At 45.1% G+C, this 15,119-nt stretch overlaps 1 protein-coding gene across 6 annotated transcripts in view; it reads right to left on the bottom strand.

The window, feature by feature from the left end:
* tle3a (TLE family member 3, transcriptional corepressor a) overlaps window positions 1–15,119 on the bottom strand; it is a 98,950-nt gene that overhangs the window by 48,753 nt on the left and 35,078 nt on the right. For 5 of the 6 annotated variants that reach the window (XM_036968665.1, XM_036968660.1, XM_036968661.1 and 2 more), the window contains 2 exons: window positions 1,969–2,031; window positions 1,085–1,189 (listed from right to left, as the gene is read on the bottom strand). In XM_036968665.1, the coding sequence (XP_036824560.1) occupies window positions 1,085–1,189; window positions 1,969–2,031 (168 nt within the window). The remainder of the gene's footprint in view (window positions 1–1,084; window positions 1,190–1,968; window positions 2,032–15,119) is intronic. The other variant, XM_036968663.1, reaches the window with a different exon arrangement.

The raw sequence follows: 15,119 nt of genomic DNA, 5'->3' as shown, positions 1-15,119 counted from the left end.
CCTCACCACCCGCACGCTCCCTCACCACCCGCACGCTCCCTCACCACCCGCACGCTCCCTCACCACCCGCACGCTCTCCTTCACCACCTATACGCTCCCTCACCACCCACACGCTCCCTCACCACCCGCACGCTCCCTCACCACCCACACGCTCCCTTACCACCCACACGCTCCCTCACCACCCACACGCTTCATCACCACCCTCACCACCCACACGCTCCCTCACCACCCACACGCTCCCTCACCACCCACACCCTCCCTCACGCTCCCTCACCACCCACACGCTCCCTCACCACCCGCCCGCTCCCTCACCACCCGCCCGCTCCCTCACCACCCGCACGCTCCCTCACCACCCGCACGCTCCCTTACCACCCACACGCTCCCTCACCACCCACACGCTTCATCACCACCCTCACCACCCACACGCTCCCTTACCAACCACACGCTCCCTCACCACCCACACGCTCCCTCACCACCCACACGCTCCCTCACCACCCACACGCTCCCTCACCACCCACACGCTCCCTCACCACCCACACGCTCCCTCACCACCCACACGCTCCCACACCACCACCCACACGCTCTCCCTCACCACCCACACGCTCTCCCTCACCACCCACACGCTCTCCCTCACCACCTATATGCTCCCTCACCACCCACACGCTCCCTCACCACCCTCACGCTCCCTCACCACCCACATGCTCCCTCACCACCCATACGCTCCCTCACCACCCGCACGCTCCCAACAACCTTCACCATCTCGAATCACACCACGACGAAAGGCAGAAACCTGGCACTAAGGGAAGACGTGAACTAACGTGAATAAATGTGTGATTAATATTATATATTACTCTGTGATCATGTGTAATTCACTGTGTCTGCTAAATCGGTGAGACTGTTGTCAGGCCAGCAGCTGGACACAGGTACTTTTAGACTAGACTGTTGGAAATGGGTAGTCGGTACAGTAGTCACGTTAATGCAGATTTGTCCCTGGCCTAGCTGGTGTTTATTAAATGAAGATTTAAAATAATAATAATAATAATAATAATAATAATAATAATTTAAAAGAAGAAGGTTTACACACGGTGAGGGGCAGACTGGGAAGCCCACGTACCCCGATGGTGGCATTGAGCTCAGTCATGGTGACCTGTTTAGCTCGGTCTACTGCCTGGGCTACCTGCTGTTGGTGCTATAGGGGGGGGGGGGGGGGGAGAGAAACAGAGGGAACGGTTAGGACACTTCATCTATATAGACAGCTCTAGGGTTGTGAAATTCCCTGCTTTTTCCAGAAAATGTCATTCTTACTCCTATTCGAGAATTTTACAACCCTAAAGTTGTAAACAACAAACAGAGTAGACCGATCATGGGTCTCATCTTCCCCACACACAATAACACACTTTACAATCACAACAACACACTTTGCAATCACAACAACACACTTTGCAATCACAACAACACACTTTACAATCACAACAACACACTTTACAATCACAACAACACACTTTACAATCACAACAACACACTTTACAATCACAACAACACACTTTACAATCACAACAACACACTTTACAATCACAACAACACACTTTACAATCACAACAACACACTTTACAATCACAACAACACACTTTACAATCACAACAATACACTTTACAATCACAACAACACACTTTACAATCACAACAACACACTTTACAATCACATTCTAGATGACAAAGATAGATTGTGTTTTGAACAATTAAAAAAAAAAACAGAATTTAAAAACAAGACCATTTTATTCACACGAGTGGATAAACTTGAATTAGAGACGAGTGCCATACACAATTATTCAAAAGCATCTAACCTTGTTCAGACAGTACGACAGTGCCATCCTGACTAAATATGCACAATGACCAGCTCAACGTGGTCACCTCTAACTTCAGACACTCCACAGTGTGACACGAGAAACACCCCCAAAAACACACTCACCTCTTGTGACAGGAAAGGCATAATTTGAGCTAGAATCGCGTTGAGCCGCTTGCCGATCTCGGTCTGGAAAAAAAAAAAACACACAAAGAGGACGAAATTCCAATTTAGAAAGCTGTAAAAGTACATAGGTAGTAGAATGACTTCGTTCTGTGTCGGTACGCTGATGTTTACAGCGCTTACGGACAATTACTGCTGCGGGCGGTAGTGCTCGACTCAACATCCTCTCTAAACTGCATGATATTGACATGAGAGATATTTAAAACATTACACACAGAAAGAGGGGGGGGGGGGGGCGAGAGAGAGAGGGGTGGGAGAGAGAGAGAGAGAGAGAGAGAGAGAGGGGAGGGGAGAGAGAGAGAGGGGTGGGAGAGAGAGAGAGAGAGAGGGGAGGGGAGAGAGAGAGAGGGGTGGGAGAGGGAGAGAGAGAGAGAGAGAGAGGGGAGGGGAGAGAGAGAGAGGGGTGGGGAGAGAGAGAGGAGGGGAGAGGGAGAGAGGGAGGGGAGAGAGAGAGGAGGGGAGAGGGAGAGGAGGGGAGAGAGAGAGGAGGGGAGAGAGAGAGAGGGGAGAGAGAGAGAGAGAGGAGGGGAGAGAGAGAGAGGGGAGAGAGAGAGAGAGAGGAGGGGAGAGAGAGAGAGGGGAGAGAGAGAGAGAGAGAGGAGGGGAGAGAGAGAGAGGGGAGAGAGAGAGAGAGGGGAGAGAGAGAGAGGGGAGAGAGAGAGAGAGAGGAGGGGAGAGAGAGAGAGGGGAGAGAGAGAGAGAGAGAGGAGGGGAGAGAGAGAGGAGGGGAGAGAGAGAGGGGGAGAGGGGAGAGCGAGAGGGGAGAGAGAGGGGAGAGAGAGAGGGAGAGCGAGGGAGGGTGGATGGAGGAGCAGTGAGAACAGCTGGACTGACTGACTAAATGATGAGTGAGTCCTCTCCACTCCACTCCACTCCACTCCACTCCACTCCTCTCCACTGTAGGGAAAACGAGGAGGCAGGTGATGTGTGCCTCTTTCACTCCAAGTGGCTGAACTCCTTCCTCTTATCCTGACTGTTTCATCTACCTTGTCAACTGTCTGTTAACTGACTAACCACACTACTTACATTTATAGTCTAGTATCTCAAACATGCACAGTGTTTTAGTGTGGCCTCGGGCCTGTCTGTCTGGGACTAAATCATTGCCTAAAGCCTTTATGGCCTCTCCCCCCCAGCCTCGGGCCTCTCTGTCTGGGACTAAGGGCCATTGCCTAAAGCCTTCATGGCCTCTCCCCCCAGCCTCAGGCCTGTCTGTCTGGGACTAAGGGCCATTGCCTAAAGCCTTCATGGCCTCTCCCCCCAGCCTCAGGCCTCTCTGTCTGGGACTAAGGGCCATTATGGCCTCTACCCCCCAGCCTCAGGCCTGTCTGTCTGGGACTAAATCATTGCCTAAAGCCTTCATGGTCTCCCCCCCCCCCAGCCTCAGACCTGTCTGTCTGGGACTGAATCATTGCCTAAAGCCATTATGGCCTCTCCCCCCAGCCTCAGGCCTGTCTGTCTGGGACTAAGGGCCATTGCCTAAAGCCTTCATGGCCTCTCCCCCCCAGCCTCAGGCCTGTCTGTCTGGGACTAAATCATTGTAATGATCCAGTGATCCATTTAGAGCCCTCCGGCCCTGCTCTGATTGGATCAATACAGGTACATTCACATGGCTAACTACTAGGACTGGGATTGGGTCTCTGGGTGCACATTAACAACAGGCTGAGGAGGCAGACGGTGTGTGTATCTAATATCTCACCGGATAGGCCTACATTAGCCTGCGGGTTACAGCAGACATTCTACAACGGAAGGAAAATATATTATGAAAGAATGAGGTTACATTGATTTTTGGAGGTTTTTTTTTTTTATGTAAAAAATCCCCAAAAAGCCTAAAAATGGTGAACATTCAAGTGACTGTATTCCATCGTCTCTGTCGAGTCTACACTGGGTAGACATCACTAGAACAACAGGAAATTACTACGAAATATTACAATATCACTTATTTTATTTTCAGATTTTTATTTGATGACTTTATTAATTTTCATTCCTTTAAAAAGTGATCATATTATCTCTGTTCAGACAGTAGCAGTCAGTCAGTCAACCAGACAATATTATCTCTGTTCAGACAGTAGCAGTCAACCAGACAATATTATCTATGTTCAGACAGTAGCAGTCAGCCAGACAATATTATCTCTGTTCAGACAGTAGCAGTCAACCAGACAATATTATCTATGTTCAGACAGTAGCAGTCAGCCAGACAATATTATCTCTGTTCAGACAGTAGCAGTCAGTCAGTCAGCCAGACAATATTATCTCTGTTCAGACAGTAGCAGTCAGCCAGACAATATTATCTCTGTTCAGACAGTAGCAGTCAGCCAGACAATATTATCTCTGTTCAGACAGTAGCAGTCAGTCAGTCAGCCAGACAATATTATCTCTGTTCAGACAGTAGCAGTCAGCCAGACAATATTATCTCTGTTCAGACAGTAGCAGTCAGCCAGACAATATTATCTCTGTTCAGACAGTAGCAGTCAGCCAGACAATATTATCTCTGTTCAGACAGTAGCAGTCAGCCAGACAATATTATCTCTGTTCAGACAGTAGCAGTCAGTCAGTCAGCCAGACAATATTATCTCTGTTCAGACAGTAGCAGTCAGTCAGTCAGCCAGACAATATTATCTCTGTTCAGACAGTAGCAGTCAGTCAGTCAGCCAGACAATATTATCTCTGTTCAGACAGTAGCAGTCAACCAGACAATATTATCTCTGTTCAGACAGTAGCAGTCAGCCAGACAATATTATCTCTGTTCAGACAGTAGCAGTCAGCCAGACAATATTATCTCTGTTCAGACAGTAGCAGTCAGTCAGTCAGCCAGACAATATTATCTCTGTTCAGACAGTAGCAGTCAGTCAGTCAACCAGACAATATTATCTCTGTTCAGACAGTAGCAGTCAGTCAGTCAGCCAGACAATATTATCTCTGTTCAGACAGTAGCAGTCAGTCAGTCAGCCAGACAATATTATCTCTGTTCAGACAGTAGCAGTCAACCAGACAATATTATCTCTGTTCAGACAGTAGCAGTCAGCCAGACAATATTATCTCTGTTCAGACAGTAGCAGTCAGCCAGACAATATTATCTCTGTTCAGACAGTAGCAGTCAGTCAGTCAGCCAGACAATATTATCTCTGTTCAGACAGTAGCAGTCAGTCAGTCAACCAGACAATATTATCTCTGTTCAGACAGTAGCAGTCAGTCAGTCAGTCAGCCAGACAATATTATCTCTGTTCAGACAGTAGCAGTCAGTCAGTCAGTCAGCCAGACAATATTATCTCTGTTCAGACAGTAGCAGTCAGTCAGTCAGTCAGCCAGACAATATTATCTCTGTTCAGACAGTAGCAGTCAGTCAGTCAGTCAGCCAGACAATATTATCTCTGTTCAGACAGTAGCAGTCAGTCAGTCAGTCAGCCAGACAATATTATCTCTGTTCAGACAGTAGCAGTCAGTCAGTCAGTCAGCCAGACAATATTATCTCTGTTCAGACAGTAGCAGTCAGTCAGTCAGTCAGCCAGACAATATTATCTCTGTTCAGACAGTAGCAGTCAGTCAGTCAGTCAGCCAGACAATATTATCTCTGTTCAGACAGTAGCAGTCAGTCAGTCAGTCAGCCAGACAATATTATCTCTGTTCAGACAGTAGCAGTCAGTCAGTCAGCCAGACAATATTATCTCTGTTCAGACAGTAGCAGTCAGTCAGTCAGACAGACAATATTATCTCTGTTCAGACAGTAGCAGTCAGTCAGTCAGTCAGCCAGACAATATTATCTCTGTTCAGACAGTAGCAGTCAGTCAGTCAGTCAGCCAGACAATATTATCTCTGTTCAGACAGTAGCAGTCAGTCAGTCAGCCAGACAATATTATCTCTGTTCAGACAGTAGCAGTCAGTCAGTCAGCCAGACAATATTATCTCTGTTCAGACAGTAGCAGTCAGTCAGTCAGTCAGCCAGACAATATTATCTCTGTTCAGACAGTAGCAGTCAGTCAGTCAGCCAGACAATATTATCTCTGTTCAGACAGTAGCAGTCAGTCAGTCAGACAGACAATATTATCTCTGTTCAGACAGTAGCAGTCAGTCAGTCAGTCAGTCAGTCAGCCAGACAATATTATCTCTGTTCAGACAGTAGCAGTCAGTCAGTCAGCCAGACAATATTATCTCTGTTCAGACAGTAGCAGTCAGTCAGCCAGACAATATTATCTCTGTTCAGACAGTAGCAGTCAGTCAACCAGACAATATTATCTCTGTTCAGACAGTAGCAGTCAGTCAGTCAGCCAGACAATATTATCTCTGTTCAGACAGTAGCAGTCAGTCAGTCAGCCAGACAATATTATCTCTGTTCAGACAGTAGCAGTCAGTCAGTCAGTCAGTCAGCCAGACAATATTATCTCTGTTCAGACAGTAGCAGTCAGTCAGTCAGCCAGACAATATTATCTCTGTTCAGACAGTGTCAGTCAGTCAGCCAGACAATATTATCTCTGTTCAGACAGTAGCAGTCAGTCAGTCAGCCAGACAATATTATCTCTGTTCAGACAGTAGCAGTCAGTCAGTCAGCCAGACAATATTATCTCTGTTCAGACAGTAGCAGTCAGTCAGTCAGTCAGTCAGCCAGACAATATTATCTCTGTTCAGACAGTAGCAGTCAGTCAGTCAGCCAGACAATATTATCTCTGTTCAGACAGTAGCAGTCAGTCAGTCAGCCAGACAATATTATCTCTGTTCAGACAGTTGCAGTCAGTCAGTCAACCAGACAATATTATCTCTGTTCAGACAGTAGCAGTCAGTCAGTCAGCCAGACAATATTATCTCTGTTCAGACAGTAGCAGTCAGTCAGTCAACCAGACAATATTATCTCTGTTCAGACAGTAGCAGTCAGTCAGTCAGCCAGACAATATTATCTCTGTTCAGACAGTAGCAGTCAGTCAGTCAGTCAACCAGACAATATTATCTCTGTTCAGACAGTAGCAGTCAACCAGACAATATTATCTCTGTTCAGACAGTAGCAGTCAGTCAGTCAGTCAGCCAGACAATATTATCTCTGTTCAGACAGTAGCAGTCAGCCAGACAATATTATCTCTGTTCAGACAGTAGCAGTCAGTCAGTCAGTCAGCCAGACAATATTATCTCTGTTCAGACAGTAGCAGTCAGCCAGACAATATTATCTCTGTTCAGACAGTAGCAGTCAGCCAGACAATATTATCTCTGTTCAGACAGTTGCAGTCAGTCAGTCAACCAGACAATATTATCTCTGTTCAGACAGTAGCAGTCAGTCAGTCAGTCAGCCAGACAATATTATCTCTGTTCAGACAGTAGCAGTCAGTCAGTCAGCCAGACAATATTATCTCTGTTCAGACAGTAGCAGTCAGTCAGTCAGTCAGCCAGACAATATTATCTCTGTTCAGACAGTAGCAGTCAGTCAGTCAGCCAGACAATATTATCTCTGTTCAGACAGTAGCAGTCAGTCAGTCAACCAGACAATATTATCTCTGTTCAGACAGTAGCAGTCAGTCAGTCAGCCAGACAATATTATCTCTGTTCAGACAGTAGCAGTCAGTCAGTCAACCAGACAATATTATCTCTGTTCAGACAGTAGCAGTCAGTCAGTCAGCCAGACAATATTATCTCTGTTCAGACAGTAGCAGTCAGTCAGTCAGTCAACCAGACAATATTATCTCTGTTCAGACAGTAGCAGTCAACCAGACAATATTATCTCTGTTCAGACAGTAGCAGTCAGTCAGTCAGTCAGCCAGACAATATTATCTCTGTTCAGACAGTAGCAGTCAGCCAGACAATATTATCTCTGTTCAGACAGTAGCAGTCAGTCAGTCAGTCAGCCAGACAATATTATCTCTGTTCAGACAGTAGCAGTCAGCCAGACAATATTATCTCTGTTCAGACAGTAGCAGTCAGCCAGACAATATTATCTCTGTTCAGACAGTTGCAGTCAGTCAGTCAACCAGACAATATTATCTCTGTTCAGACAGTAGCAGTCAGTCAGTCAGTCAGCCAGACAATATTATCTCTGTTCAGACAGTAGCAGTCAGTCAGTCAGCCAGACAATATTATCTCTGTTCAGACAGTAGCAGTCAGTCAGTCAGTCAGCCAGACAATATTATCTCTGTTCAGACAGTAGCAGTCAGTCAGTCAGCCAGACAATATTATCTCTGTTCAGACAGTAGCAGTCAGTCAGTCAGCCAGACAATATTATCTCTGTTCAGACAGTAGCAGTCAGTCAGTCAGCCAGACAATATTATCTCTGTTCAGACAGTAGCAGTCAGTCAGTCAGCCAGACAATATTATCTCTGTTCAGACAGTAGCAGTCAGTCAGTCAGCCAGACAATATTATCTCTGTTCAGACAGTAGCAGTCAGTCAGTCAGCCAGACAATATTATCTCTGTTCAGACAGTAGCAGTCAGTCAGTCAGCCAGACAATATTATCTCTGTTCAGACAGTAGCAGTCAGTCAGTCAGTCAGCCAGACAATATTATCTCTGTTCAGACAGTAGCAGTCAGTCAGTCAGTCAGCCAGACAATATTATCTCTGTTCAGACAGTAGCAGTCAGTCAGTCAGACAGACAATATTATCTCTGTTCAGACAGTAGCAGTCAGTCAGTCAGACAGACAATATTATCTCTGTTCAGACAGTAGCAGTCAGTCAGTCAGCCAGACAATATTATCTCTGTTCAGACAGTAGCAGTCAGTCAGTCAGCCAGACAATATTATCTCTGTTCAGACAGTAGCAGTCAGTCAGTCAGCCAGACAATATTATCTCTGTTCAGACAGTAGCAGTCAGTCAGTCAGCCAGACAATATTATCTCTGTTCAGACAGTAGCAGTCAGTCAGTCAGCCAGACAATATTATCTCTGTTCAGACAGTAGCAGTCAGTCAGTCAGCCAGACAATATTATCTCTGTTCAGACAGTAGCAGTCAGTCAGTCAGCCAGACAATATTATCTCTGTTCAGACAGTAGCAGTCAGTCAGTCAGCCAGACAATATTATCTCTGTTCAGACAGTAGCAGTCAGTCAGTCAGCCAGACAATATTATCTCTGTTCTCCTCATACTGTACTGTCTTCAGTCATCATATTTATCTAGTCAGTCAGCCAGACAATATTATCTCTGTTCAGACAGTAGCAGTCAGTCAGTCAGCCAGACAATATTATCTCTGTTCAGACAGTAGCAGTCAGTCAGTCAGCCAGACAATATTATCTCTGTTCAGACAGTAGCAGTCAGTCAGTCAACCAGACAATATTATCTCTGTTCAGACAGTAGCAGTCAGTCAGTCAACCAGACAATATTATCTCTGTTCTCCTCATACTGTACTGTGTTCAGTCATCATATGTATCTAGTCAGCCAGACAATATTATCTCTGTTCTCCTCATACTGTACTGTCTTCAGTCATCATATTTATCTAGTCAGCCAGACAATATTATCTCTGTTCTCCTCATACTGTACTGTCTTCAGGAAGTCAAGAGACAAACTTAAGAACATAGAAACTTGTTGGGCTTATTTTGGACAGATTTCGGCAAGTGAAACGTCTCAAAGCCAGAAGAAAAATGGATTATGGTCATTGTAGTTAATTACCACGTTTCTGCCATGAACTACCGTGAATATCTGCTAAAAAATGAAAACTACAACTCCCTTCGGCCCAGCGTCCCACATAGTTATTGACTTGAATTCTCTCTAGAGAATAAGCACGTTAGGTTCACAAAAAAATAACGAAATGGTCAATTGGGTATTTAATAAACCGAAAAGAAAGAGAGAGATAGAGAGGGAGAAGGCTATTTGGCCCTAAACAGAGAGTACACAGTCTTGCTGCTGTGATGACACACTGAGGTATTTCACCTGACCCAAACTTAAGGAAAGCTTCGACTATGTACAGACTCAGTGAGCATAGCCTTGCTATTGAGAAAGGCCGCCGTAAGCAGACCTGGCTCTCAAGAGAAGACAGGCTATGTGCACACTGCCCACAAAATGAGGTGTAAACTGAGCTGCACTTCCTAACCTCCTGCCCAAAGTATGACCATATTAGAGAGACATATTTCCCTCAGATTACACAAGATCCACAAAGAATTCAAAAACAAACCCAATTTTAAAAAACTCCCATATCTACTGGGTGAAATTCCACAGTGTGTCATCACAGCAGCAAGATTTGTGACCCGTTGCCACGAGAAAAGGTCAACCAGTGAAGAACACACACCATTGTAAATACAACCCATATTTATGCTTATTTATTTTATAATGTGACATTTGAAAGGTTTTCTGTAAATATTTATGGTTTATTTCACTTTTGTTCTATTCTCTACTTCACTTTCCTTGACAATGTTAACACATCTTTCATTGTACACTTTTTGTTGGTTACTACATGATTCCGTATGTGTTATTTCACAGTTTTGACGTCTTCGCTGTTGATTCTACAATGTAGAAAATAGTAAAAAATAGAGATAAACCCTTGAATAAGTAGGTTTGTCCAAACATTTGTCCGGTACTGTCTGTGTGTGTGTGTCTGGATCCTGGACTTCCTGATGGGCCGCCCCCTGGTGGTAAGGGTAGGCAACAACACATCTGCCACGCTGATCCTCAACACTGGGGCCCCTCAGGGGTGCATGCTCAGTCCCCTCCTGTACTCCCTGTTCACCCATGACTGCGTGACCATGCACGCCTCCAACTCAATCATCAAGTTTGCAGATGACACAACAGTAGTGGGATTTATTACCAACAACGACGAGACAGCTTACAGGGAGGAGGTGAGGGCACTCGGAGTGTGGTGTCAGGAAAACAACCTCTCACTCAATGTCAACAAAACAAAGGAGATGATCGTGGACTTCAGGAAACAGCAGAGGGAGCACCCCCCCCCCCCCCCCCCCCCCCCATCCACATCGATGGGACAGTGGTGGAGAAGGTGGAAAGTTTTAAGTTCCTCGGCGTACACATCACAGACAAACTGAATTGGTCCACCCACACAGACAGCATGGAGAAGAAGGCGCAATAGCGCCTCTTCAACCTCAGGATGCTGAAGAAATGTTGCTTGTCACCTAAAACCCTCACAAAGTTTTACAGATGCACAATTGAGAGCATCCTGTCACCTGATACTGCAACTGCAGTATAGATAACTATAGATAGCTCTCCAGAGGGTGGTGCAGTCAGCCCAACTCATCACCGGAGGCAAACTACCTGCCTTCCAGGACACCTACACCACGCGATGTCACAGGAAGGCCATAAAGATCATCAAGGACAACAACCACCCGAGCCACAGCCTGTTCACCCCACTACCATCCAGAAGGCGAGGTCAGTACAGGTGCATCAAAGCTGGGACCGAGAGACTGAAAAACAGCTTCTATCTCAAGGCCATCAGACTGTTAAACAGCCATCACTAACTCAGAGAGGCTGCTGCCAACATACAGACTCAAATCATTGGCCACTTTAATACATGGATCACTAGTCACTTTAAACAATGCCACTTACTATAATGTGTTCACACCCTACATTACTCATCTCATATGTATATACTGTACTCAATACCATCTACTGCACCTTGTCTATGCCGCTCGGCCATCGCTCATCCATATATTTATATGTACATATTCTCATTCACCCCTTTAGATTAGTGTGTATTAGGTAGTTGTTCTGGAATTGTTAGATTACTCGTTGGTTATTACTGCACTGTCGGGAACTAGAAGCACTCGCATTTCGCTACACTCGCATTAACATCTGCTAACCATTGTGTATGTGACCAATCCAATTTCATTTGACTTTGGATTTGAAAACAAAATGGCTTTTTCTCTAATTCAATGATGACGAGATACTTCAGCTGGTTCTGTTGTCCTCCGTGTTTACAGTTTACAGTCAACTTCGGGCACTGTTCAAAAGTTGACACTCATTTTGTAACGACAGCCTGTGTAGAAATCGTCATCGTCACGCTCTGTTTTAGTATTAAAAAAACATTCTGCCCGTCCCCAGTCATATGGAAATGACGCAGCACTGCATGAAATCTGTTTTATAAAAAGGTTTTTTTAAATGAAATAATGTGTAATAAAAATCCCTGCGTGAACCCAACAATGGAGACCTCTTCACTGCTACCGTTTGTCCGCGGCGGGCTGCGAATCAACAACCTTCTGGCTACGATGCTTACAAAAGGAAGAACAGGCTCTAAAACGGCTTATCTAAGGCTCTAGTCTGAGTAAACGGCTTATCTCAGGCTCTAGTCTGAGTCAGGGTAAAGGGCTTATCTCAGGCTCTAGTCTGAGTCAGGGTAAAGGGCTTATCTCAGGCTCTAGTCTGAGTCAGGGTAAACGGCTTATCTAAGGCTCTAGTCTGAGTAAACTACTTATCTAAGGCTCTAGTCTGAGTCAGGGTAAACAGCTTATCTAAGGCTCTAGTCTGAGTAAACAGCTTATCTAAGGCTCTAGTCTGAGTCAGGGTAAACAGCTTATCTAAGGCTCTAGTCTGAGTCAGGGTAAACGGCTTATCTAAGGCTCTAGTCTGAGTCAGGGTAAACAGCTTATCTAAGGCTCTAGTCTGAGTCAGGGTAAACGGCTTATCTAAGGCTCTAGTCTGAGTAAACGGCTTATCTAAGGCTCTAGTCTGAGTCAGGGTAAACGGCTTATCTAAGGCTCTAGTCTGAGTCAGGGTAAACGGCTTATCTAAGGCTCTAGTCTGAGTAAACTGCTTATCTAAGGCTCTAGTCTGAGTCAGTGTAAAGGGCTTATCTAAGGCTCTAGTCTGAGTCAGGGTAAACGGCTTATCTAAGGCTCTAGTCTGAGTAAACTGCTTATCTAAGGCTCTAGTCTGAGTAAACGGCTTATCTAAGGCTCTAGTCTGAGTAAACGGCTTATCTAAGGCTCTAGTCTGAGTCAGGGTAAACGGCTTATCTAAGGCTCTAGTCTGAGTAAACGGCTTATCTAAGGCTCTCGTCTGAGTCAGCGTAAACGGCTTATCTAAGGCTCTAGTCTGAGTAAACGGCTTATCTAAGGCTCTAGTCTGAGTCAGGGTAAACGGCTTATCTAAGGCTCTAGTCTGAGTAAACGGCTTATCTAAGGCTCTCGTCTGAGTCAGCGTAAACGGCTTATCTAAGGCTCTAGTCTGAGTAAACGGCTTATCTAAGGCTCTAGTCTGAGTCAGGGTAAACGGCTTATCTAAGGCTCTAGTCTGAGTCAGGGTAAACGGCTTATCTAAGGCTCTAGTCTGAGTCAGGGTAAACGGCTTATCTAAGGCTCTAGTCTGAGTCAGGGTAAACGGCTTATCTATCCATCTTATCTTATATAGAGAAGGGTCACTTGTTTATTTTTTCCCCCCAAGCGTTCAGGGAGAATCAGGTAAAAATATATATTTTAATGAAGGGAGGGCCATCCATTCCGTTATTTTCAGAGAGGTCAGATTTTCTACAAGGTATCCCTCGTTCTAAATAAGGCCCAGTCCCTCATCCGTTACTACTAAACATCATCATCATTAAAGAGCCTACCTAAAAGATGACATGAGTCTCTCTCTCTCTCAACAGAACACTACGACACACTGAAGCTCTGGTGAGGATGAAATGTATCCTTTTGAGTTCCGTCCCAGTGTTCCGATGTTCCGAGGCCTTCTGACAGATCCTGTCAGATGACTGGGATTCATCCCTCCAAACAGGCACTACATTATACAAATCAGCAGCTTTTACCGTGGTGCGTGATGTCTCTCTTTAGCTGATGAATGAATACTTGGGATGAGGAAGGAGGCTATTCTAGCTACAGTTCTATATCGGTGTCATATAACGGTCAGTGGTTCCAGGTATTTGCTCTCTCTGCCTTCTATTGCAGATTTCTATCTAAAGGTTCATTTAGCCAACCGCTCTTCTATCTAAAGGTTCATTTAGCCAACCGCTCTTCTATCTAAAGGTTCATTTAGCCAACCGCTCTTCTATCTAAAGGTTCATTTAGCCAACCGCTCTTCTATCTAAAGGTTCATTTAGCCAACCAGCCGCTCTTCTATCTAAAGGTTAATTTAGCCAACCGCTCTTCTATCTAAAGGTCCATTTAGCCAGCCGCTCTTCTATCTAAAGGTTCATTTAGCCAACCGCTCTTCTATCTAAAGGTTCATTTAGCCAACCAGCCGCTCTTCTATCTAAAGGTCCATATACCAACCGCTCTTCTATCTAAAGGTTCATTTAGCCAACCGCTCTTCTATCTAAAGGTTCATTTAGCCAACCGCTCTTCTATCTAAAGGTCCATTTAGCCAACCGCTCTTCTATCTAAAGGTTCATTTAGCCAACCGCTCTTCTATCTAAAGGTCCATATACCAACCGCTCTTCTATCTAAAGGTTCATTTAGCCAACCGCTCTTCTATCTAAAGGTTCATTTAGCCAACCGCTCTTCTATCTAAAGGTCCATATACCAACCGCTCTTCTATCTAAAGGTTCATTTAGCCAACCAGCCGCTCTTCTATCTAAAGGTCCATATACCAACCGCTCTTCTATCTAAAGGTTCATTTAGCCAACCGCTCTTCTATCTAAAGGTTCATTTAGCCAACCGCTCTTCTATCTAAAGGTCCATTTAGCCAACCGCTCTTCTATCTAAAGGTTCATTTAGCCAACCAGCCGCTCTTCTATCTAAAGGTCCATATACCAACCGCTCTTCTATCTAAAGGTTCATTTAGCCAACCGCTCTTCTATCTAAAGGTTCATTTAGCCAACCAGCCGCTCTTCTATCTAAAGGTTAATTTAGCCAACCGCTCTTCTATCTAAAGGTCCATTTAGCCAGCCGCTCTTCTATCTAAAGGTTCATTTAGCCAACCGCTCTTCTATCTAAAGGTTCATTTAGCCAACCAGCCGCTCTTCTATCTAAAGGTCCATATACCAACCGCTCTTCTATCTAAAGGTTCATTTAGCCAACCGCTCTTCTATCTAAAGGTTCATTTAGCCAACCGCTCTTCTATCTAAAGGTCCATTTAGCCAACCGCTCTTCTATCTAAAGGTTCATTTAGCCAACCGCTCTTCTATCTAAAGGTCCATATACCAACCGCTCTTCTATCTAAAGGTTCATTTAGCCAACCGCTCTTCTATCTAAAGGTTCATTTAGCCAACCGCTCTTCTATCTAAAGGTCCATATACCAACCGCTCTTCTATCTAAAGGTTA

The sequence above is a fragment of the Oncorhynchus mykiss genome, chromosome 30 (genome assembly GCF_013265735.2).
Source record: "Oncorhynchus mykiss isolate Arlee chromosome 30, USDA_OmykA_1.1, whole genome shotgun sequence".
NCBI lineage: Eukaryota > Metazoa > Chordata > Actinopteri > Salmoniformes > Salmonidae > Oncorhynchus > Oncorhynchus mykiss.
The sequence above is the reverse complement of the archived record's forward strand: the minus strand, read 5'-3'. Positions and strand labels throughout refer to the sequence as shown.